The sequence below is a fragment of the Eriocheir sinensis genome, chromosome 2 (assembly GCF_024679095.1).
Source record: "Eriocheir sinensis breed Jianghai 21 chromosome 2, ASM2467909v1, whole genome shotgun sequence".
NCBI lineage: Eukaryota > Metazoa > Arthropoda > Malacostraca > Decapoda > Varunidae > Eriocheir > Eriocheir sinensis.
Window position 1 is genome coordinate 3,210,736 of NC_066510.1, and position 24,870 is coordinate 3,235,605.

A 24,870-nucleotide genomic window follows, 5' to 3' on the forward strand; every position below is an offset into this window, starting at 1 on the left:
TCGCAGAGGGGAACCCGCCGCGGGCGTGCGGCGGGTGGGGGAGCCCTTCCGTCGCCGCCTCAACCACGGGTATAAACCGGGGGGCAGCGACGGAGGAACGGGCCCTCCGAGCTCTGGCTCAGGAGCAGCCCGCTCGTGTGGGCGAGCAATGCAAGCTCGTTGCGGGACGCCTCCGCCGCCCCCACAGCCACGGGTAACAGCCGGCGAGCAGCGACGGAGGCACGGGCTCTCTGGGCAGGCGCCCAGCAGACACCCGTAGCGGTGCACGGGCGAGCAGCCGACCGATCGACTTGACTGCCGCGGTGGGGCCCTAAGCGAGGATGACGTCTGGCAGGCGCACGCGCTAATTGGTCCATGAGGATGAGGCTGGCGGCAGAGCGGGCGAAGCTTACGAATCCTTCTCTGTGATTGGTGGTTTCCCTCGTCGCTATTAATGCAGCCTCGACTACCTTCCTCTTCCTCTTTTCAAACCCCTTATGTAAAACCGTTGTTCTTTCCCAACTTGGCAAGTGTCCGTGTTTATCCCTATGCAGAACGAGAGAGTTTGTGGTTCGGTGGAAACGCATGTCGCTTTTGTGCTCCAACATCTTTGCAGCCAACATCTTTGTTATTGCTTCCGCTCCTTTTGCGTACGGAACAACTAAGTATTCCCCACTTGTTTCTTTTTTTTTTCTTCACTTTTTCTTTCATATATCATTTTAGCCTTGTTTTTTTAGTTTCTTTATAACACCCAAGGGATACAGAAGTTTACGGAATGTCTCTGTTACGTAGATTATCTCGTCATCAAGGAACTCGTTATCACAGATTCTAAGCGCCCTTAGGAAGAAACCGATTGCCACTCCTGTTTTCGTTTTTTTCGCTGTGTGCAGATAGGTAGTGAATAAAATCGTCTTTGTTAGTGGGCTTCCTATGTACTGAGAACTTTGCACTGCTTTGATTTCGGTGTATCACTGTGTCGAGAAACGGTATTTTATTGTCCACTTCTAGTTCTACTGTTAATTGTATGAACGTGTTTACTCTGTTTAGTCTTCTTAGCTTGTTTTCAACATTTACACTTTCTGGTATCACCACTAGAACGTCGTCCACATAACGGGACCAATTAGAATTTCTCCCATGATGCGCACAAAGTCGTCTTTCTCTAACATTTCCATAAAAAGGGAAGCCATCACTGCACTGAGGAGGGACCCCATAGCTAGGCCACGATGCTGCTTGTATTCTTGGCCCTCAAACTCGAACGCACCAAAAAGGATTGGTTAGAAGAATAAGGGAGCACAAAAGCGACATGCGTTTCCACCGAACCACAAACTCTCTCGTTCTGCATAAACACGGACACTTACCAAGTTGGGAAAGAGCAACAGTTTTACATAAGGGATTTGAAAAGAGGAAGAGGAAGGTAGTCGAGGCTGCATTAATAGCAACGAGGGAAACCACCAATCACAGAGAAGGATTCGTAAGCCTCGCCCGCTCTGCCGCCAGCCTCATCCTCATGGACCAATCAGCGCGCGCGCCTGCCAGACGTCCAGCGAGATGAGTCGCCTCAAGGGGGTATAAGAACATAAGAACGTTGGAATCTGCAGGAGGCCGGTAGGCCTATACAAGGCAGTTCCTTTGACCCTAAGCTCCCGTGTATCTAACCCCACCTAGTATCGCTGTCCATGAATTTATCTAATCTATTTTTTAATGTGACAATTGTATTGGCACTCACCACATGACTGCTAAGCCTATTCCACTCATCCACAACCCTGTTGGTAAACCAATTTTTGCCTATGTCCCTGTTGAATCTGAATTTATCCAGTTTAAACCCGTTACTTCGTGTCCTACCCGGTTCTCTTACCAACAAAACCTTATGAATAGCTCCCTTATTAAAGCCCTTCATCCATTTATAAACCTCGATCATGTATCCACGCACCCTTCGCCTTTCTAGAGAATGCAAGTTTAACTGTCTGAGTCTTTCCTCGTATGGCAAGTTTCTCAACCCCTGAATCATCTTAGTCATCCTCCTCTGCACTGATTCTAACATTTTGATATCCATTCTATAGTAAGGTGACCAGAACTGAACCGCATAGTCAAGATGAGGTCTAACTAATGCTAAATATAGTTTGAGGAAGACTTCGGCGCTTCTGTTTGCTTACGCTCCTTGAAATAAATCCCAGTACCCTATTTGCTCGATTTCAAGCTTGAATGCATTGTGCCCTTGGACGGAGATCAGAGCACACTAAGACCCCTAAATCTCTCTCGCACCCAGACCTGCTTATGAGAGTGCCATTTAAGCAATAGTTGTGAGAGGGGTTGTTCCTACCTACACTCAGAATACTGCACTTCCCTACATTGAACTCCATCTGCCATTTATCCGCCCAGTCATACAATCTATTTAGTTCATCCTGAATACTAGCGTCCTGATCCGACTCAATTACTCTACCGATCTTGGTATCATCTGCAAACTTACTGATATCACTACTAATTCCTGTATCTAAATCATTGATATAAATAATTAACAAGAGTGGACCTAATACCGAACCTTGTGGGACCCCACTCGTAACACATCCCCAGTCAGATCTTTTACCATTGATGTGCACTCTTTGCTTCCTATTGCTAAGACACGTCTTGACCCAGTTCAAAACCTTACCCTCTACACCGTGAGCCTGTAATTTAAGCAACAGTCGCTGGTGAGGAACTTTGTCAAACGCTTTACTAAAATCAAGATAGATTACATCATAATTTTCATCTGTCTACCGCCTCAAATACTTTACTGTAGAAGGACAAGAGATTAGTGAGGCATGACCTACCTTTCGTGAACCCATGCTGCGAGTCATGAATTAAGCTGTGTTTCTCTAGATGCTCCCGAATGTTCCTGGCTATTATGGACTCCAGCATCTTGCCTATAACCGATGTTAAGCTAATTGGGCGATAGTTTGAAGCAGCCGACCTGTCCCCCTTTTTGAAAATCGGCGTCATATTAGCTACTTTCCATAAGCTGGGCACATAGCCAGTATTTACCGATATCTTAAAGATGTCGGTTAGTGGGCCACTGAGTACATAACCTAATTCCTTTAATACCCTTGGAAATATCCCGTCAGGACCTGGCGACTTATTCCTCTTAAGCTTATCTATCTCATCCTGAACTACTTGCCTGGTAATGATTATATCCGTCAATTTATCGCCATCCCCGCCCTCGTACACCTGAACCCTTTCCGGAATAGTCGTTCGATCCTCTTGTGTGAATTTTTTTTTTTTTTTACAACAAAGGAGGCAGCTCAAGGGCACACACACACAAAAAAAAAAAAAACAATAATAAAAAAACAAGCCCGCTACTCGCTGCTCCTAAAGTAAAACAAAAGAGGTGGCCGAAAGGAAGATCAAATACAGGAGGAGAGGTGTCCTGATACCCTCCTCTTGAAAGAGTTCAAGTCGTAGGCAGGAGGAAATACAGATGAAGGAAGATTGTTCTAGAGTTTACCAGCGTGAGGGAAGAAAGAGTGAAGATGCTGGTTAACTCTTGCATAAGGGGTTTGGACAGTATAGGGATGAGCATGAGTAGAAAGTCGAGTGCAGCGGGGCCGCGGGAGGGTGGGAGGCATGCAGTTAGCAAGTTCAGAAGAGCAGTCAGCGTGGAAATATCGATAGAAGATAGAAAGCGAGGCAACATTGCGGCGGAATTTAAGAGGTAGAAGACTATCAGTATGAGGAGGAGAGCTGATGAGACGAAGAGCCTTAGCCTCCACTCTGTCCAGAAGAGCTGTGTGAGTGGAGCCCCCCCACACATGAGATGCATACTCCATACGAGGGCGGACAAGGCCCCTGTATATGGACAGCAACCGTGCAGGGGAGAAGAACTGGCGAAGACGGTACAGAACGCCCAGCCTCGAGGAAGCTGATTTAGTAAGAGATGAGATATGAAGTTTCCAGTTGAGATTTTGAGTTAAGGATAGACCGAGGATGTTTAGTGTTGAGGAAGGTGATAGCTGGGTGTTGTCAAAGAATAGGGGATAGTTGTTTGGAAGATTGTGTCGAGTGGATAGGTGGAGAAACTGTGTTTTTGAGGCGTTGAAGGACACCAGGTTCTTCTTGCCCCAATCGGAAATAATAGTAAGGGCTGAGGCTAAGCGTTCTGCAGCCTCCAGCCTTGAGTCGTTAAGTTCCTGAAGGGTGGGTCTTCTATTAAAAGAAGTTGACTAATGCAGAGTGGAATCATCGGCGTAGGAATGGATAGGACAGTTCGTTTTGGAAAGAAGATCATCAATGAACAACAGAAAAAGAGTGGGAGATAGGACAGAACCCTGTGGGACACCACTGTTAATAGATTTAGGGGAAGAACAGTGACCGTCTACCACGGCAGAAATAGAACGGTTAGAAAGGAAACTGGAGATAAAGGTACAGAGAGAAGGATAGAAACCGTAGGAGGGTAGTTTAGAAAGCAAAGATTTGTGCCAGACCCTATCAAAAGCTTTTGATATGTCCAGCGCAATAGCAAAAGTTTCACCGAAACGGCTAAGAGAGGATGACCAAGAGTCAGTTAAGAAGGCTAGGAGATCACCAGTAGAACGCCCCTTCCGGAACCCTTACTGGCGATCAGATAAAAGGTCAGAAGTGGAAAGGTGCTTTTGAATCTTCCGGTTAAGGATTCATTCAAAAGCTTTAGATAGACAAGAAAGTAAAGCTATAGGACGGTAATTTGAGGGATTGGAGCGGTCACCCTTATTAGGCACAGGCTGTATGAAGGCATACTTCCAGCAAGAAGGAAAGGTAGATGTTGACAGGCAGAGGCGAAAGTGTTTGACCAGGCAGGGTGACAGCACGGAGGCACAGTTTTTAAGGACAATAGGAGGCACTCCATCAGGTCCATAAGCCTTCTGAGGATTGAGGCCAGAGAGGGCATAGAAAACATCATTTTGAAGAATCTTAATAACAGGCATAAAGGAGTCAGAGGGGGGATGAGTAGGAGGAATATGCCCAGAATCGTCCAGAGTGGAGTTTTTAGAAAAAGTTTGAGAGAAGAGTTCAGCCTTAGAGATAGATGAGACGGCAGTGTTGCCGTCAGGACTGAGGAGTGGAGGGAAAGATGAAGAAGTGAAGTTGGAGGAGATGTTTTTGGCTAGATGCCAGAAGTCACGGGAAGAGTTAGAGAAAGCAAGGTTTTGACATTTTCTATTAATGAAAGAATTTTTGGTTAGTCGGAGAATAGATTTGGCACGATTTCGGGCAGAAATGTAAAGTTCATAATTAGCATTAGTTTGAAGGTTCTGGTACCTTTTGTGAGCTACCTCTCTATCATTAACAGGACGAGAACAAGCGTGATTAAACCAAGGCTTTTTATCCTGAGGAGTAGAGAAACAACGAGGAATGTATGCCTCCATTCCAGAGACAATCACCTCTGTGATGCGCTGAGCACACACAGAGGGGTCTCTATCCTGGAAGCAATAATCATTCCACGGGAAATCGGAAAAGTACATCCTCAGGTCGTCCCACCGAGCTGAAGCAAAATGCCAGAAGCATCGCCTCTTCGGTGGGTCCAGAGGGTGTACAGGAGCGATAGGACAGGATGCAAAAATAAGATTGTGATCGGAGGAGCCCAACGGAGAGAACAGTTTGACAGAATAAGCAGAAGGGTTTGAGGTAAGGAAGAGGTCTAGAATGTTGGGCCGATCTCCAAGACGGTCGGGAATACGTGTAGGGTGCTGGACCAACTGCTCTAGGTCGTTGAGGATAGCAAAGTTGGAGGCTTGTTCACCAGGATGGTCAGTGAAAGAGGATGAAAGCCAAAGCTGGTGGTGAACATTGAAATCCCCTAGGATGGAGATTTCAGCGAAGGGAGAGTGGGTCAAGATGTGATCCACTTAAGAATTCAAATAGTCAAAGAATTTTACATAGTTGGTAGAGTTAGGTGAGAGATAAACAGCACAGATGTATTTAGTAATAGAATGACAATGAAGTCTTAGCCAGATGGTGGAAAATTCAGAAGAGTCAAGGTCATGGGCACGAGAGCAAGTGATGTCGTTGCGCACGTAGGCGCAACATCCAGCTTTGGATTGGAATTTAGAATAGAGATAGTAGGAGGGAACAGAGTAGAGATTGCTGTCAATAGCCTCAGAAACCTGTGTTTCGGTAAGGAAGAGAAGGTGAGGCTTAGAGGAGGAGAGATGATGTTCCACAGAATGAAAATTAGAGCGAAGACCGCGAATGTTGCAGAAATTGAGAAGAAAGAGGTTCGAGGAGTTATCAAGACACCTCTCGGGTCGGCAGCCAGAAGGGGAGTCCTCCCTGGGGGAATTTGTGGTCCCCCCCCAGGCGGGGACTCCGAGGCTTGGTGTATGTGCGCCATTTTGAAATTTTAATTTTGGGAAAAGGTGTATATGTTGTGTGAATGTAGTGTGGTGTGGATAAAGAGAGGATCTGTCTTTAGAGAGCATGCTGAACTACTCTCCGGTGTTGGTGAGACAATAGGGAAACGGTTAGTGAAGACATGGGAAGGGTCTTTGGAGGACTTCAGCTCCCTTCTCACCTCCCATATATACCTCACCGGGAGTGGCTTGCGCCCGTTCGGTAGGTGTCTTCCTACCTACTCCAGTCCTACTGAAAGGAAGTAGTCGTTCAACAATGTGCTCATATTTTCGTAATTTTCTACTAGCTCCCCTGTGTTTGTTTTCAGCGGTCCAATTTTCTCCCGTGTTTTTGTTCTATACATCTGAAAGAAGCCCTTAAGATTACTTTTCGCCTCATTTTCTACTTTGATCTCATAATTCCTTTTTGCTATGCTGGTGTTTTTCTTCACTAATCTAGATAGTTAGACATACCGGCCCCTGAGATGTGTCTCACCATTCTTTATTTTCTGATAAATTCTCTTCTTTAACCCTATCTCGTGTTTTAGTCCACGAGTCATCCACTTGGGGTCATTGTTTTCTTTTCTAAGTGTTCGCTGTGGTATATGCTGTCCTTGCCCCTCTACTATTACTCTAACTAAATTATTGTAAGACATTTCTACCTGGTTCTCCTGGCTCTCCAATCCGCAGTTCTGGCCCTCATGTATCCCTAAATTATCCCAGTTTATCTCTTCAAGATGTCTTCGAAGCCCCTCGTAATTTGCTCTTCTAAAATCTGGCATTAACACTGGGTTTGGTTCGCGGGTTATCGCCCAGTCTAAGCTAAAACGAACCGTTCTGTGGTCACTATTTCCTAACTCTCCGCCCACCTCCAGCTCATGTAACAAGTTTCCATTATTAGTTAGAACTAAGTCTAATATGTTATCCCCTCTGGTAGGCTCAGTAACTACCTGCTTAAGGAAGTTATCATGTATAACTTCAAGAAAATCCTCGGCTTCCAGGTCACCCACTAGGTCTTCCCAGTCTATATTCCTATAATTAAAGTCCCCCATTACGCAGACATTTTTACTCCTACTCGCCCTGTCAATCTCCTGTAGTAATATACTTGTGTCCTGCCTGTTTAGGTTGGGTGGCCTGTACAGAACTCCTAGAGTTAGTTTTTCTTTCCGTTTGTAAACGTTCACCCAAACCGATTCTGAATCCATGTTAGTTTTGACTAAACATTTAAGTGTGTCTTTAACATATAGCGCAACTCCACCTTCCTTTCTGCCCCTTCTGTCTTTGTAAAACATCTGATAATTTCAAATTCCGATCTAAAATTTCTATTGGCAGTGTCTGTCCATGTCTCAGTGATCGCTATTATGTCAAAATTTTCTGAACAAGCTTCACCCCTTAGTAAGTCTATCTTGTTTCTGAGGCTCCTGCTGTTAGTATAGAAGATTCTTAGCCCGCCCTCTGTTACTCCCCTATAATTAATTCTAAGCTGCCTGGTTGTATTATTAGCTAGATGTCCTCTCCCATTACTCCTCCTATTGTTCCCATTACTCCTCCCCACCTCGCCTATACTAAAAAATCACTCAGGGTACCAAGTGCTCGCTCAAGGGAGTCTGAGAGACCCTCAACACCCTTGAACGTCAAGTGTATCCCGTCACGGGCGTAGAGGGCGTCGTTGCCAAAGAAGAGGTCCCAATTGTCGATGAACAGCCACCCATTGCGCTCACAGTGCTCAGCAAGTCTGCTGTTCACTGCTATCGCCCTCGATAGCCATCCATCGCCAACGCCCCTCCTTGGCAGGACGCCACACACTACTGGCGACCCACCAGCATTTCTTATCCTACCTAACAGTTCCCTAAAACGCCGGAAAAGGTCCTCGCTTTGCACACGGGAAACGTCGTTTCCGCCACAGCTGAGAAAGACAATGGGGTTCGATCCCTCACTTGCCATACACGCCTCAACCCTGTCTGATATATGGCCCATCCCCTGCCCCTGGGAAACACACCCTCGTAATGTTCTTATCCTTGGAGCAAAAATACCTGTCAACATAACGAACCTGACTGTCACCAATGACAAGCACCCGGCGACCAGGAGAGGGGTCAGAAGAACGGGTGGATGAAGGGGGGAGAGGAGAGCGGGAAGGGAGGGGAGGGACATGCTGTGAAGAACGAGGAGAAATTGTGAAAGAGGTGGAAGATGGAGAGGAGGAGGAGGAAGAGGAGGAGGAGGAGGAGAAGAAGAGGGAGAGGAAGAGGAGGATGTTGGGGAGGAGGAGGATACAGATACAGCCTCTCCTGAATTGTCTGTCACTCTCTGAAGAAGACCTTGCGGTCAAAACGTTAGAGAATACAAAGTGTTCCTGATCCAGCCTGGGTTTCCTTACCACCTTTACACTCATATATATATATATATATATATATATATATATATATATATATATATATATATATATATATATATATATATATATATATATATATATATATATATATATATATATATATATATATATATATATATATATATATATATATATATATATATATATATATATATATATATATATATATATATATATATATATATATATATATATATATATATATATATATATATATATATATATATATATATATATATATATACACACACACACACACATATATATATATATATATATATATATATATATATATATATATATATATATATATATATATATATATATATATATATATATATATATATATATATATATATATATATATATATATATATATATATATATATATATATATATATATATATATATATATATATATATATATATATATATATATGGCGGTGTCTGAACTGGTAGCGTACTGGGCCCACATTCACCGCGTGATGGACGACGCGGGTTCAAATCCCCACGTACCACCTCGGATTTTTCAGTCACCGCCGAGTGGCTTAAAACTACCCACATGCTGTCCTAAAGACCACCCATCAACCCGGACTCTAGAGGAAGCTGTCCAAGCGAATCAAGAACGAGTTTCGGGGGGCAGCATGAGCCAATGCAAGATGGCGCCACTATAAACACTCGCCTGCGCCAGAACGGGTTGGGCCGACCATCAGGCCCCACCTGGAAGAAGCCTTGGGCCGACCATCAGGCCCCACCGGGAAGATGCCTACCGGCGCAATAGGCAGCAACGTAAAAATAAATAAATAAATAAATAAATATATATATATATATATATATATATATATATATATATATATATATATATATATATATATATATATATATATATATATATATTTTGCTGGAGTAGGTAGGAAGAACTCTACCGAACGGGAGCAAGCCACTCCCGGTGAGGTATATATATGGGAGGTGAGAGGGGAGCTGAAGCCCTCCAAAGACCCTTCCCATGTCCTCACTAACCGTTTCCCCATTGTCTCACCAACACCGGAGAGTAGTTCAGCATTCTCTCTAACGACAGATCCTCTCTCTATCCACACCACACTACATTCACACAACATATACACCTTTTCCCAAAATTCAAATTTCAAAATGGCGCACCTACATCATGCCTCGGAGTCCCATCCTTGGGGGGGGAGGGGGGGACCATAAATTCCCCAAGGGTGGACTCCCCTTCTGGATGCCGACCCGAGAGGTGTCTTGATAACTCCTCGAACCTCTTTCTTCTCAATTTCTGCAACATTCGCGGTCTTCGTTCTAATTTTCATTATGTGGAACACCATCTCTCCTCCTCTAAACCTCACCTTCTCTTCCTCACCGAAACACAGGTTTCTGAGGCTACTGACAGCAATCTCTACTCTGTTCCCTCCTATTTTCTCTATACTAAATTTCAATCCAAAGCTGGATGTTGCCCCTACGTGCGAAATGACATCACTTGCTCTCGTGCCCACAACCTTGATTCTTCAGAATTTTCCAACATATGGCTAAGACTTCATTGTCATTCTATTACTAAATACATCTGTGCTGTTTATCTCTCACCTAACTCTACTAACTATGTAAAATTCTTTGACTATTTGAACGCTAAAGTGGAGCACATCTTGACCCACTCTCCCTTCGCTGAAATCTCCATCCTAGGAGATTTCAATGTTCACCACCAGCTTTGGCTTTCATCCTCTTTCACTGACCAGCCTGGTGAACAAGCCTCGACCTTTGCTATCCTCAACGATCTAAAGCAGTTGGTCCAGCACCCTACACGTATTCCCGACCGTCTTGGAGACAGGCCCAACATTCTAGACCTCTTCCTTACCTCAAACCCTTCTGCTTACTCTGTCAAATTGTTCTCTCCGTTGGGCTCCTCCGATCACAATCATATTTCTGCATCCTGTCCTATCGCTCCTGTACACCCACTGGAACCACCGAAGAGGCGATGCTTCTGGCATTTTGCTTCAGCTCGGTGGGACGACCTGAGGATATATTTTTCCGATTTCCCGTGGAATGATTATTGCTTCCAGGATACAGACCCCTCTGGAGGGGTGAGGTGATTGTCTCTGGAATGAAGCCATACATTCCACGTACTTTCTCTACTCCTCACGCTAAAAAACCTTGGTTTAATCACGCTTGTTCTCGTCCTGTTAATGATAGAGAGGCAGCTCACAAAAGGTACCAGAGCCTTCAAACTAATGTTAATTATGAACTTTACATTTCTGCCCGGAATCGTGCCAAATCTATTCTCCGACTAACCAAAAACTCTTTCATTAACAGAAAATGCCAAAACCTTGCTTTCTCTAACTCTTCCCGTGACTTCTGGCATCTAGCCAAAAATATCTCCTCCAGCTTCACTTCTTCATCTTTCCCTCCACTCCTCAGTCCTGACGGCAACACTGCCGTCTCATCTATCTCTAATGCTCAATTCTTTTCTCAAACTTTTTTTCTAAAAACTCGACTCTGGACGATTCTGGGCATATTCCTCCTACTCATCCCCCCTCTGACTCTTTTATGCCTGTTATAAAGATTATTCAAATGATGTTTTCTATGCCCTCTCTGGCCTCAATCCTCAGAAGGCTTATGGACCTGATGGAGTGTCTCCTATTGTCCTTAAAAACTGTGCCTCCATGCTGTCACCCTGCCTGGTCAAACTCTTTCGCCTCTGCCTGTCAACATCTACCTTTCCTTCCTGATGGAAGTATGCCCTCATACAGTCTGTGCCTAAGAAGGGTGACAGCTCCAATCCCTCAAACTACCGTCCTATAGCTTTACTTTCTTGTCTATCTAAAGCTTTTGAATCAATCCTTAACCGGAAGATTCAAAAGCACCTTTCCACTTCTGACCTTCTGTCTGATCGCCAGTATGGGTTCCGCAAGGGGCGTTCTACTGGTGATCTCCTTGCCTTCCTAACTGACTCTTGGTCATCCTCTCTTAGCCGTTTCAGTGAAACCTTTGCTATTGTGCTGGACATATCAAAAGCTTTTGATAGGGTCTGGCACAAATCTTTGTTTTCCAAACTACCCTCCTACGGTTTCTATCCTTCTCTCTGTACCTTTATCTCCAGTTTCCTTTCTGACCGTTCTACTTCTGCTGTGGTAGACGGTCATTATTCTTCCCCTAAACATATTAACAGTGGTGTCCCACAGGATTCTGTCCTATCTCCCACTTTCTTTCTGTTGTTCATTGATGATCTTCTTTCCAAAACGAACTGTCCTATCCATTCCTATGCCGATGATTCCACTCTGCATTACTCAGCTTCTTTTAATAGAAGACCCACCCTACAGGAACTTACCGACTCAAGGCTGGAGGCAACAGAACGCTTAGCCTCAGCCCTTACTATTATTTCCGATTGGGGCAAGAGGAACCTGGTGTCCTTTAACGCCTCAAAAACACAGTTTCTCCACCTATCCACTCGACACAATCTTCCAAACAACTATCCCCTATTCTTTGACAACACTCAGCTATCACCTTCCTCAACACTAAACATCCTCGGTCTATCCTTAACTCAAAATCTCAACTGGAAACTTCACATCTCATCTCTTATTAAATCAGCTTCCTCGAGGCTGGGCGTTCTGTACCGTCTCCGCCAGTTCTTCTCCCCCGCACAGTTGCTGTCCATTTACAGGGGCCTTGTCCCCCCTCGTATGGAGTATGCATCTCATGTGTTAGGGGGGTCCACTCACACAGCTCTCCTTGACAGAGTGGAGTCAAAGGCTCTTCGTCTCATCATCTCTCCTCCTCATACGGATAGTTTTCTACCTCTCAAATTCCGCCGCCATGTTGCCTCTCTTTCTATCTTCTATCAATATTTTCATGCTGACTGCTCTTCTGAACTTGCTAACTGCATGCCTCCCATCCTCCCGCGGCCCCGCTGCACACGACTTTCTACTCATGCTCATCCTTATACTGTCCAAACCCCTTATGCAAGAGTCAACCAGGATCTTCACTCTTTCATCCCTCACGCTGGTAAACTCTGGAACAATCTTCCTTCATCTGTATTTCCTCCTGCCTACGACTTGAACTCTTTCAAGAGGAGGGTATCAGGACACCTCTCCTCCAGAAATTGACCTCTGTTTTTGGACACTCCTTTAACCTCTGTTCGGGAACAGTGAGTAGCGGGCCTTTTTTTTCTTTTTTGCTTTACCCCCTTGAACTGTCTCCTTAGCTGTGAAGAAAAAAAAAAAAATATATATATATATATATATATATATATATATATATATATATATATATATATATATATATATATATATATATATATATATATATATATATATATATATATATATATATATATATATATATATATATATATATATATATATATATATATATATATATATATATATATATATATATATATATATATATATATATATATATATATATATATATATATATATATATATATATATATATATATATATATATATATATATATATATATATATATATATATATATATATATATATATATAGATATAGATATAGATAGATAGATAGATAGATAGATAGATAAATAGATAGATATGTTTTTGTTTTTTTACAACAAAGCAGGCAGCTCAAGGGCATACAAAAAAAGAAAACAATAATAAAAAAGACCGCTACTCGCTGCTCCTAAAAAAGAAACAAAAGAGGTGGCCGAAAGCAAGATGAAATACGAGAGGAGAGATGTCCTGATACCCTCCTCTTGAAAGAGTTCAAGTCGTAGGCAGGAGGAAATACAGATGAAGGAAGATTGTTCCAGAGTTTACCAGCGTGAGGGATGAAAGAGTGAAGATGCTGGTTAACTCTTGCATAAGGGGTTTGGACAGTATAGGGATGAGCATGAGTAGAAAGTCGGCGGCGGCGGAATTTAAGAGGTAGAAGACTATCAGTATGAGGAGGAGAGCTGATGAGACGAAGAGCCTTAGCCTCCACTCTGTCCAGAAGAGCTGTGTGAGTGGAGCCCCCCCACACATGAGATGCATACTCCATACGAGGGCGGACAAGGCCCCTGTATATGGACAGCAACTGTGCAGGGGAGACGGTACAGAACGCCCAGCCTCGAGGAAGCTGATTTAGTAAGTGATGAGATATGTATATGTGTATATGTAAATATATATATATATATATATATATATATATATATATATATATATATATATATATATATATATATATATATTACAACGAAGGAGGCAGCTCAAGGGCACAAAAAAAACAATAATAAAAAAAAAGCCCGCTACTCGCTGCTCCCAAAAAGAATTAAAAGAGGTGGCCGAAAGAAAGATCAATTTCGGAAGGAGAGGTGTCCTGATACCCTCCTCTTGAAAGAGTTCAAGTCGTAGGCAGGAGGAAATACAGATGAAGGAAGATTGTTCCAGAGTTTACCAGCGTGAGGGATGAAAGAGTGAAGATGCTGGTTAACTCTTGCATAAGGGGTTTGGACAGTGTAGGAATGAGCATGAGTAGAAAGTCGTGTGCAGCGGGGCCGCGGGAGGGAGGGAGGCATGCAGTTAGCAAGTTCAGAAGAGCAGTCAGCGTGGAAATATCGATAGAAGATAGAAAGAGAGGCAACATCGTGGCGGAATTTAAGAGGTAGAAGACTATCAGTAGGAGGAGGAGAGCTGATGAGACGAAGAACCTTAGACTCCACTCTGTCCAGAAGAGCTGTGTAAGTGGAGCCCCCCCACACGTGAGATCCTTACTCCATACGAGGGCGGACAAGGCCCCTGTATATGGATAGCAACTGCGCGGGGGAGAAGAACTGGCGGAGACGATACAGAACGCCCAACCTCGAGGAAGCTGATTTAGCAAGAGAGGTGATATGAAGTGTCCAGTTGAGATTTTGAGTTAAGGATAGACCGAGGATGTTTAGTGTTGAAGAAGGTGACAGCTGAGTGTTGTCGAAGAATAGGGGATAGGTGTTTGGAAGATTGTGTCGAGTTGACAGGTGGATAAATTGAGTTTTTGAGGCACTGAAGGACACGAGGTTCGTTCTGCCCCAATCGAAAATTATAGCAAGGTCTGAGGTTAAGCCTTCTACAGCCTCCAGTCTGGAGTCGTTTACTTCCTGATGTGTTGGTCTTCTACAGAAAGAAGTTGAATAATGCAGAGTTGAGTCGTTGGCGTATGAATGGAAAGGACAGTTTGTCATGGAAAGAAGATCATTGATGAATAGCAGGAAGAGAGTGAGTAATAGGAAAGAGCCCTGTGGAACGCCACTGTTGATAGATTTAGGGGATGAGCAGTGATCGTCTACCACCGCAGAGATAGAACGGCCGGAAAGGAATCTGGAAATAAAGGAACAGAGAGGGGGATAGAATCCGAAAGAGGGCAGTTTAGAAAGCGAAGACTGGTGCCAGACTCTATCGAAGGCTTTCGATATGTCTAGCGCAACAGAGAAAGTTTCACCGAAACGGCTAAGAGAGGATGACCAAGAGTCAGTTAAGAAAACAAGAAGATCGCCAGTAGAACGCCCCTTGCGGAATCCATACTGGCGATCAGATAGAAGGTTAGAAGTGGAAAGGTACTTTTGAATCTTCCGGTTAAGGACTGATTCAAAAGCTTTAGATAGACAGGAAAGTAAAGCTATTGGGCGGTAGTTTGAGGGATTGGAACGGTCACCCTTCTTGGGCACAGGCTGTACAAAGGCATACTTCCAGCAGGAAGGAAAGATAGATGTTGATAGGCAGAGACGAAAGAGTTTGACCAGGCAGGGTGTCAGCACAGAAGCACAGTTTTTAAGGACAATAAGAGGCACTCCATCAGGTCCATAAGCCTTCTGAGAGTTGAGGCCAAAGAGGGCATAGAAAACATCATTTGGAAGAATCTTAATAACAGGCATAAAGGAGTCAGAGAGGGGATGAGTAGGAGGAATATGCCCAGAATCGTCCAGGGTGGAGTTCCTACAGAAAGTTTGAGCAAAGAGTTCAGCCTTGGAGACAGATGATACGGCAGTGCTGCCGTCAGGGTTAAGGAGAGTTGGGAAAGAGGAAGAAGTGAAATTGGAGGAGATATTTTTGGCTAGATGCCAGAAGTCACGGGAAGAATTAGAAGAAGCAAGGTGTTGACATTTTCTATTAATAAAATAAGTTTTGGTAAGTCGGAGAATAGATTTGGCACGATTCCGGGCTGAAATGTAAAGGTCAAAGTTAGTGGGAGTTTGAAGGCTCTGGATCTTTTTGTGAGCTGCCTCTCTATCTTTTATAGCACGAGAACAAGCGTGATTAAACCAAGGCTTTTTAGCATGAGGAGTAGAGAAAGTGCGTGGAATGTATGCCTCCATTCCAGAGACAGTCACCTCTGTGATGCGCTGAGCACACACAGAGGGGTCTCTCTCCTGGAAGCAGTAATCATTCCACGGGAAATCGGAAAAGTACATCCTCACCGAGCTGAAGCAAAATGCCAGAAGCATCGCCTCTTCGGCGGGTCCATAGGATGTACAGGAGCGATAGGACAGGATACAGAAATAAGGTTATGATCGGAGGAGCCCAACGGAGAGAACAGTTTGACAGAGTAAGCAGAAGGATTAGAGATAAGGAAGAGGTCTAGAATGTTGGGCCTGTCTCCAAGACGGTCGGGAATACGAGTAGGGTGCTGAACCAATTGCTCTAGGTCATTGAGGAGAGCAAAGTTGTAGGTTTGTTCACCAGGCTGGTCAGTGAAGGAGGATGAAAGCCAAAGCTGGTGGTGAACATTGAAATCTCCCAAGATGGAGATTTCAGCGAATGGAGATGTGCTCCACTTTAGAGTTCAAATAGTCAAAGAATTTTACATATTTAGTAGAGTTAGGTGAGAGATAAACAGCACATTTAGTAATAGAATGTCAATGAAGTCTTAGCCAGATGGTGGAAAATTCAGAAGAGTCAAGGTCGTGGGCACGAGAGCAAGTGATGTCGTTGCGCACGTAGGCGCAACATCCAGCTTTGGATTTAAATTTAGGATAGAGATAGTAGGAGGGAACAGAGTAGAGGTTGCTGTCAGTAGCCCCAGAAACCTGTGTTTCGGTGAGGAAGAGAAGGTGAGGTTTAGAGGAGGAGAGATGGTGTTCCACAGAATGAAAATTGGAACGAAGACCGCGAATGTTGCAGAAATTGATAAGGAGGAGGTTCGAGGAGTTATTAGGACACCTCTCAAGTCGGCAGCCAGAAAGGGAGTCCTCCCTGGGGGAATTTATGGTCCCCCCCCCCCCCAGGCGGGGACTCCGAGGCAGTATTTTCGTTAGCCATTTTGAATTTTGAATTTTGGGAAAAGGTGTGTGTGTCGTGTGAATGTAGTGTGGTGTAGAAAGAGAGAGGAACGGTCTTTAGAGAGCATGCTGAACTGCTCTCTGGTGTTGATGAGACAAAAGAGAACATATATAAGAACATAAGAACGTAGGAGTCTGCAAGAGGCCGGTAGGCCTGTACAAGGCAGCTCCTTTGAACCTAGGCTCCCGTGTATCCAACCCCACCTAATATCGCTGTCCATGAATTTATCTAATCTATTTTTGAATGTGACAATCGTATTGACACTCACCACATGACTGCTAAGCCTATTCCACTCATCCACCACTCTGTTAGTAAACCAATTTTTGCCTATGTCCCTGTTGAATCTGAATTTATTAAGTTTAAACCCATTACTTCGTGTCCTACCCGTTTCTCTTACCAATAAAACCTTATGAATATCCCCCTTATCAAAGCCCTTCATCCATTTATAAACCTCGATCATGTCTCCACGCACCCTTTGCCTTTCTAGAGAATGAAAGTTTAACTGTTTGAGTCTTTCCTCGTATGGCAAGTTTCTCAACCCCTGAATCATCTTAGTCATCCTCCTCTGCACCGATTCTAACATTTTAATATCCATTCTATAGTAAGGTGACCAGAACTGAACCGCACAGTCAAGATGAGGTCTAACTAATGCTAAATATAGTTTGAGGAAGTCTTCGGCGCTTCTGTTGCTTACACTCCTTGAAATAAATCCTAGTACCCTATTAGCTCGATTTCTAGCTTGAATGCATTGTACCCTTGGACGGGGATTAGAGCTCACTAAGACCCCTAAATCCCTCTCGCACCCAGACCTGCCTATGAGAGTGTCATTTAAGCAATAGTTATGTGAGGGGTTGCTCCTACCTACACCCAGAATACTGCACTTCCCTACATTGAACTCCACCTGCCATTTATCCGCCAAGTCATACAATCTGTTTAGTTCATCCTGGAGAATACTAGCGTCCTGATCCGACTCAATTACTCTACCGATCTGGTATCATCTTACTGACATCACTACTAATTCCTGTATCTAAGTCATTGATATAAATAATAAACAAAAGTGGACCTAATACCGAACCTTGTGGGACCCCACTCGTAACACATCCCCAGTCAGATCTTTTACCATTGATTTGCACTCTTTGCTTCCTGTTGTTAAGCCACGCCTTGACCCAGTTCAAAACTTTACCCTCTACTCCGTGAGCCTGTAATTTAAGCAACAGTCGTTGGTGAGGAACTTGGTCAAATGCTTTACTAAAAATCAAGATAGATTACATCATAATTTTCATCTCTGTCTACCGCCTCAAATGCTTTTTTGTAGAAGGACAGGAGATTGGTGAGGCATGACTTACTTTTCGTGAACCCATGCTGCGAGTCGTGAATTAATCTATGTTTCTCTAAATGCACCCGAATGTTCCTGGCTATTATGGACTCCAGCGTCTTGCCTATAACCGATGTTAAGTTAATTGGGCGATAGTTTGAAGCAGCTGACCTGTCCCCCTTTATGAAAATCGGCGTCACATTAGCTACTTTCCATAGGCTGAGCACATAACCAGTATTTACCGACATCTTAAAGACGTCGGTTAGTGGGTCACTGAGTACATCACTACATTCCTTTAATACCCTCGGTATATATATATATATATATATATATATATATATATATATATATATATATATATATATATATATATATATATATATATATATATATATATATATATATATATATATATATATATATATATATATATATATATATATATATATATATATATATATATATAATCATTAAAATATCTTTAACCTTCGTCTGTTCTCTCATCCATGATGCTCCCTCACTGTTTTTCCATACCATACCCAGCATTTCTTTTTACCATTCCACTTTGTGTGTGTTTTAGCTTTATCTCTAAATATTTCATGAGGCGCCAAGTTTCTGAACCGTATGCTTAGACAGGCAGGATACTCTGACTACACCTTCTCTCCAAGGTGAGTGGCAGGTTGCTGTTCATAACATTACTATGTTTATCAAAAGCATTTTATCCATATCTTATTCTCTTTCTGATATATTTTTCGTGGGCTCAGCTTGCACCAGTAGTTCGTCATAGATATGTTTATTAATTCGGTTCGGTTATGGGTTTAAAACTCGGGTGTCCTTCTTTCCGCAAACCTAACTTTATATTTATTGTTGACCTCCTCTCCTGTTTCGTGAACCTATTTGAAAATGGCCAATGGCACTCACTAACAATTTTGGTCCCTCCTCCGGTATGCAAGTATCACTTGACTATAGAGAACTGGGCTTATGGGCTCTTTCATTGCTACATCAACATCTTTACATATATTTTATACTTTATCGCCATTATAATTATTTTTTTAATAGCCAGCATTCCGACATGTTTCCATTCATAGCAGCGCCTTGTGGGATCTTGTTTAAGATTTCTCCCCTTGGTCTGCCTCTCACCGTAAAACAGGTGAACCACAAAGGCCGACGCCAGTGACAGGGCGCGAGGTGGCCCCCAGCCCCCGGCCCGCCGTCCTGCTGGTGTACACGCCAAACCTTCACCCTCAGATGGCTGCCCTCGCCGCCCGCTTGAAAGAGATGACGGGACTGCAGGTGTGTGTGTGTGTGTGTGTGTGTGTGTGTGTGTGTGTGTGTGTGTGTGTGTGTGTGTGTGTGTGTTCTTACCTGTTTGTATTTTCAGATCGTAAGGCTCGCATGTATTCATTCGTATTATCTCGTATAACATTTTAGACAATTTATTTAGCAACTCATTTCATTCTGCAAACATATTTGAGAGAGAGAGAGAGAGAGAGAGAGAGAGAGAGAGAGAGAGAGAGAGAGAGAGAGAGAGAGATTTCAATATCATCTGTTCACGAAGACTAAGAAAATCAGACCCATCTTTATCTTCATTTAGTGGATATCACTGACCTGTCTACAAGCAGCACACGCCTCTCAAACGCAAGCTGCCTGAATGTGATTGGTGGATGCAGGAAAAGGTGAAACCTTTCGGGCGCCGGCTGGCCTGGCGTGGGCGGGACTTATCTTCGATATTTATGTGAACAGAGTAAAAACACTGCACACAAAGGTACAGCGGTAAGCCAGTACACAAGTGGGGCTGTGAGGGCCGGGCTGCATCATGCCGCCGCTGTGATCAGAGGAAGACACTGGCTGGGGCTGTGAGGGCCGGGCTATGTCATGCCGCCGCTGTGATCAAAGGGAAGACACTGGGGCTGTGAGGGCCGGGCTGCGTCATGCCGCCGCTGCAGACTGAGTTTTGACGAGTCATGATTTTCTAAGCTCAATTGTATTTCCCTTACACTGCAGATAAAAAAAAAAAAAAAATCTCTCAGATGTCAAAACACTTCTCGACTGACCTCTGTTTTTCCCCATTTTTTTTTCTTTATTGCGGCAGAGTGTTGCGGGCTTTTTTATTAATATTATTTTGGTTTACCCTTGACCTGTCTAATATACTGTAAAAAAAAAATTATACTAACGTATGCATTAAACCATCGTACCGAATTATAGTATCGTAACTGTGTCTCCTTTCACGCGAGTGCTTCCGTCCGTGCGTTCAATGTCGCGGCGTTTTAGAAATACGTGCAGTTCAGAAGGACCTTCACACAAGCGTCAGCGTCCATGATGCCGTCCAGATTGACGAGCTCGTTTTTGCGTTGGCTCCCGCCGGTCCTTTCCTCCCCGCCGCTTTGCCACACTGTCCCAACACCTATTCTTCCTCTCATATATTACCTATAGCTAACATATGATAGGAAGAGATAGATGTTGGGACTGCGTGGCAGAACGGCGGGAAGGAAAGGACCGGCGGGAGCCAATGCAAACACGAGCTCGTCAATCAGTTTTCATTATAGTGGCAGTGGGATCTCTCACACGAGCGTCTGATGTCGCACGCACAATGCTGAGAGGCCCTCAAGCCAGTCACACTTCATCCTTCAGACGGGAAACAGTTGACAAGCGCTCCGGTCAAAGGGTCGTGCAAGGTTGGGTATGACATGCGGGAAGAGTTGAAGAGTTTGGCGCCATCAGCTTTCATGTTTTCATACAAGGAATAAAATGTACCCTTCAAAAGTTTGCTGCTGTTTACAGGAAGAGTCCGCCGCTGACGACGTATTAGCTTTATTTTCCTTACTTCATTGCATAGTCATAGACAAAAACAGCTTTCTTCGCTTCGTCCTTCATCTTGAAAAGATGGTGGCACACTAAAACGCGTGTTAGCAGACCCTTGTCTGAAAAGTAGCAATATAGTCAATAAGCTATCTGAGCCTCTAAACCTGAATCTAAACGTGAACAATGAAATACATATATCTGCATTTATTCGTGCTAAATACGCTATCCTTATCCGTACCTGAATCAGTCTGAATTTGTGCGCTGCTAGATCGAGGACCTTAACGACGTGGGGGACCAGGACAAGCTGAACGACCCGACGGTGTGGGTGACTCGACGCCTCATGGACGCCAACACCCGCTTCGTGCTGCCCTGCTCTACCGTCCATCACGACAGCGAAGAGCTGGAAGAGGGAGGCGCCGTCCACTTTCTCCTTGACCACTTCCTTCAGTACTTGCGTTCATCCAGGCTTGCCTACGACTACACACGCCTCCATCTGATCAGGTACGACGAACTTGGGTTTAATCTTCAAGTATACGTAACTGGATTTTGAAACACTTCTCACCAGATCACTTCGCAAATTCATAAAGTAATAAACCAACGGGGGACGCGCACGACGCAGGCGGGAGACACGTAGCAACTAGTAATGATCCTCAAGTTAAGAGTTGTGCCTCAGTACATGTTTGCAAGACTGCCCTTTGAGTCGCTACCTTAGTGCAATATATATCAAGAGATACCAGATGGAGAGAAACCCACAGCTCTTAATACCTGGAAGAGGTTTCAAAGTATGTCATATGGGACATGCTTTTGTCTTACAATAAGAAAAGTTTAAAGAACACCACAATAGATTGCTCTCTGGGTTGCAATTTCTTTACATGCAGAACTCTAAACCCTAGACGACATGAGGGCATCGATAGGATGACCTCAAGTTGTACTTTACTAATTTTCCATGGGATGATTACTGCTTTCAGGTAAGAGACCACTTTGTGTGTGCCCAGCGCGGCATTGTGGAGGAGATTGTCTCTGGGATGGAGGCACATATTCCACGCTCTTTATCTACTCCTCATACTAAAAAGCCCTGGTTCAACCATGCTTGTTTTCGTGTTATCAAAGATAGAAAGGCAAACTGAGCCTTAGAAGTTTTATTACTCATGATCTTTACATTTTTTTCCCAGAATCGTGCAATATCATTCTATGACATACCAATGACTCATCAATGGAAATTGTCAAAATCTTGCCAGCACTATTTCTTCCAGAGACTTCTGGCATTTCGACAGAAATATCTCTAACAATTTTATTTCTTCATCTTTCCCACCTCTCCTTAATCCTAACAGCACTACAAATGTCAAATATGTCTCTAAAGCTGAACTCTTCGCTCAAACTTTCTCTAAAAATTCCACTCTGTACAATTCAGGGCATATTCCTCTTACTCATCCCCCTTCTGACTTCATTATTCCTGTTATCAAAATTCTTGAATATGATGTTTTATATACCCTTCTCTGATATGAATCCTCAGAAGGCTTATGAACCCAATAGAGTAACTCCTCTAGAACTTAAAAACGGTGCTTCCGTGCTGACACCCTGCCTGGTCAAATTTCTTCGTCTTTGTCTTTCATCTATCTTTCCTTCCTGGTGGAAGTCCGCCTATATACAACTTATGCCTAAGAAGAGTGACCTGTCTAATCCTTCAAACTAATACCCTCAAGCTCTGTTTTCTTGTCATTCTAAGCTTTTGAAATAATCCTCAGTAGAAAGTTCTTTATCATCCGTCATGTTCTAATCTCTCTGATTACCAGTGTGATTTGCGCAAGGGGTGTATTACTTGTGATGATCTTTCCTTCCTAACGGATTCCTGATCATCCTCTCTTAATTCAGTGGCTCTCACACATTCAAGTACTGTATCTGGAACTGCGCTAATACGGGCTTCGTATTTCAATCAGCAAGCATATGGTTCAGCAGAATAACTGGACATTCGGCATGAATAGGGAGACTTCATTCTCACCGGGCATGTTAAAAGATTGGTCCTGGATTAATCGTATGAAGTGAGGATCGTATTGCATTCATGAGTCTTCGAGTTATTTCGTGTAAATACCTATCTCTTCGAGCTACTTCCACGTGCTTCGTATGGCCAAAAATTCGTTGAGAATCAATGGTTCCGTCTCCTTCTCTGCCTTTAATCCTTTTGTTTCAGTAATTGTTCGGCCAGCCCATGTTTAGTTATGTGGAAGTCTGGGTCACACTTCAGCTTCAAAGGCCTCGGTTGGTTGTCGAATAGGTAAATCAAGGTGTCCATGTTGCTGTGGTTCATGTTGCTTGGTAATGAGGTGAACTGGCAATGTGGTACCTTAAAAACAAAAATATATGGATAGAGTCATGAAAGAGCTTAGTGGGGAGATGAGCATCGCGGCAACGCGCAGCTATGGCATATGCGCCCAACATCACCTTTACCTATAGTGCCCCTTGGCTTTCTTGATAGGGCCTGCTGGTCGGCCTCAGATCTTTAGTGTCGCAGGTCAAATGTTTTATAGCGGTGAATTCTTGTTGGACTCATGCTACCTCCCTGAACTCCACCTGGCTCCACTCTAGAGAGCTTCGTCAGTGTCCGGGTTGATAGGTGGTAATCAGGACAGAATGTGAGTAGTCTTAGGCAACTCGGCGATGACTGAACATTGCCAGCTTGTAGCTCACACCCTGTTTATTGAAGGTGAAGTTGGGAGAATATGCTATAGGTGTGCGTGGCGTCCGTCTCGTTGGCCCTTTGAGCCTGTGGAGGGAGAGAACCCATGAACCCGATACATGGCATGACAAGTGTAGCATCCAGGTTACCACAGTTTATCTTCCCCAGGTTTCCCCAGATACCCATTTATCAACCATCCCGAAAAGAAGGATGAACAGTTAGGTCAGATGCACGCCGACTGTCTAGGACCGTAGGACGGGATTCGAACCTAGGGATTCGTAGTCAGGAACACTAGCCACTGCACTGTGAAGGCGTAATCGTGGTTATTTGATTGGAAATGAACGTTTATTTTAAAACTTTAGGACTTCGGGATGCTTCGTGTTCATTACTATTCACTCCATGCACTCAACGTCAGGCTTCGTATTACTTCCAGCGAATGCGAGCTTACTTCGACCTTATCTAAATTCTGGGCAATTTTCCAAGAATCAGCTTGAATTCCAGTTTGGCACAGTTCGGCGAGTAGTTCTTGAATGTGTGAAAGTCCCTTCAGCTGGTTCGGTGAAACTTTTGCTGTTGCCTTAAACATCTCGAAAACTTTTGAGAGAGTCTGGCACAAATCTTTGCTTTCTAAACTACGCTCCAATTGTATTTCTATCTCCAGTTCCTTTCAGGCCATCTTATCTCGTCTGTGGTAGATGGTCACTGTTCTTCCCTTATACCAATCAGCAAGTGTGTTCCACAGGACTCTGTTCTACCTCCCACTCTTTCTGTTGTTTATTAGCGATCTTTCCAAAACAAACTGTTCTATCCACTCTAATGAGATGACTCTACATTTTTCATCATAGTTTTACAAAAGACTCTCTCAACAAGAATTACACAACTCGAGGCTGAACGTTACGGAATGTTTAACTTCTGACCTTACTCTAATTTCTTAATGTTGTATAAGAAACTTTGTCGCCTTGAATGCCTCAAAATCTCATCATCTCCATCTGACAACTCGACACAATCCTCAAGATCCATTAATGTTATCTTCTCTTCCTCAATAACACACAGCTGTTTTCTTCTACATTAACCATCCTTGGACAATCTTT

General features: G+C 43.6%; 1 protein-coding gene across 1 annotated transcript in view; it reads left to right on the top strand.

The window, feature by feature from the left end:
- The window catches only part of LOC126998624 (uncharacterized), an 83,792-nt gene that overhangs the window by 55,786 nt on the left and 3,136 nt on the right, over nt 1-24,870 (top strand). The window contains exons 6-7 of the mRNA XM_050860559.1: nt 19,454-19,596; nt 21,374-21,606. Of these exons, the coding sequence (XP_050716516.1) occupies nt 19,454-19,596; nt 21,374-21,606 (376 nt within the window). The remainder of the gene's footprint in view (nt 1-19,453; nt 19,597-21,373; nt 21,607-24,870) is intronic.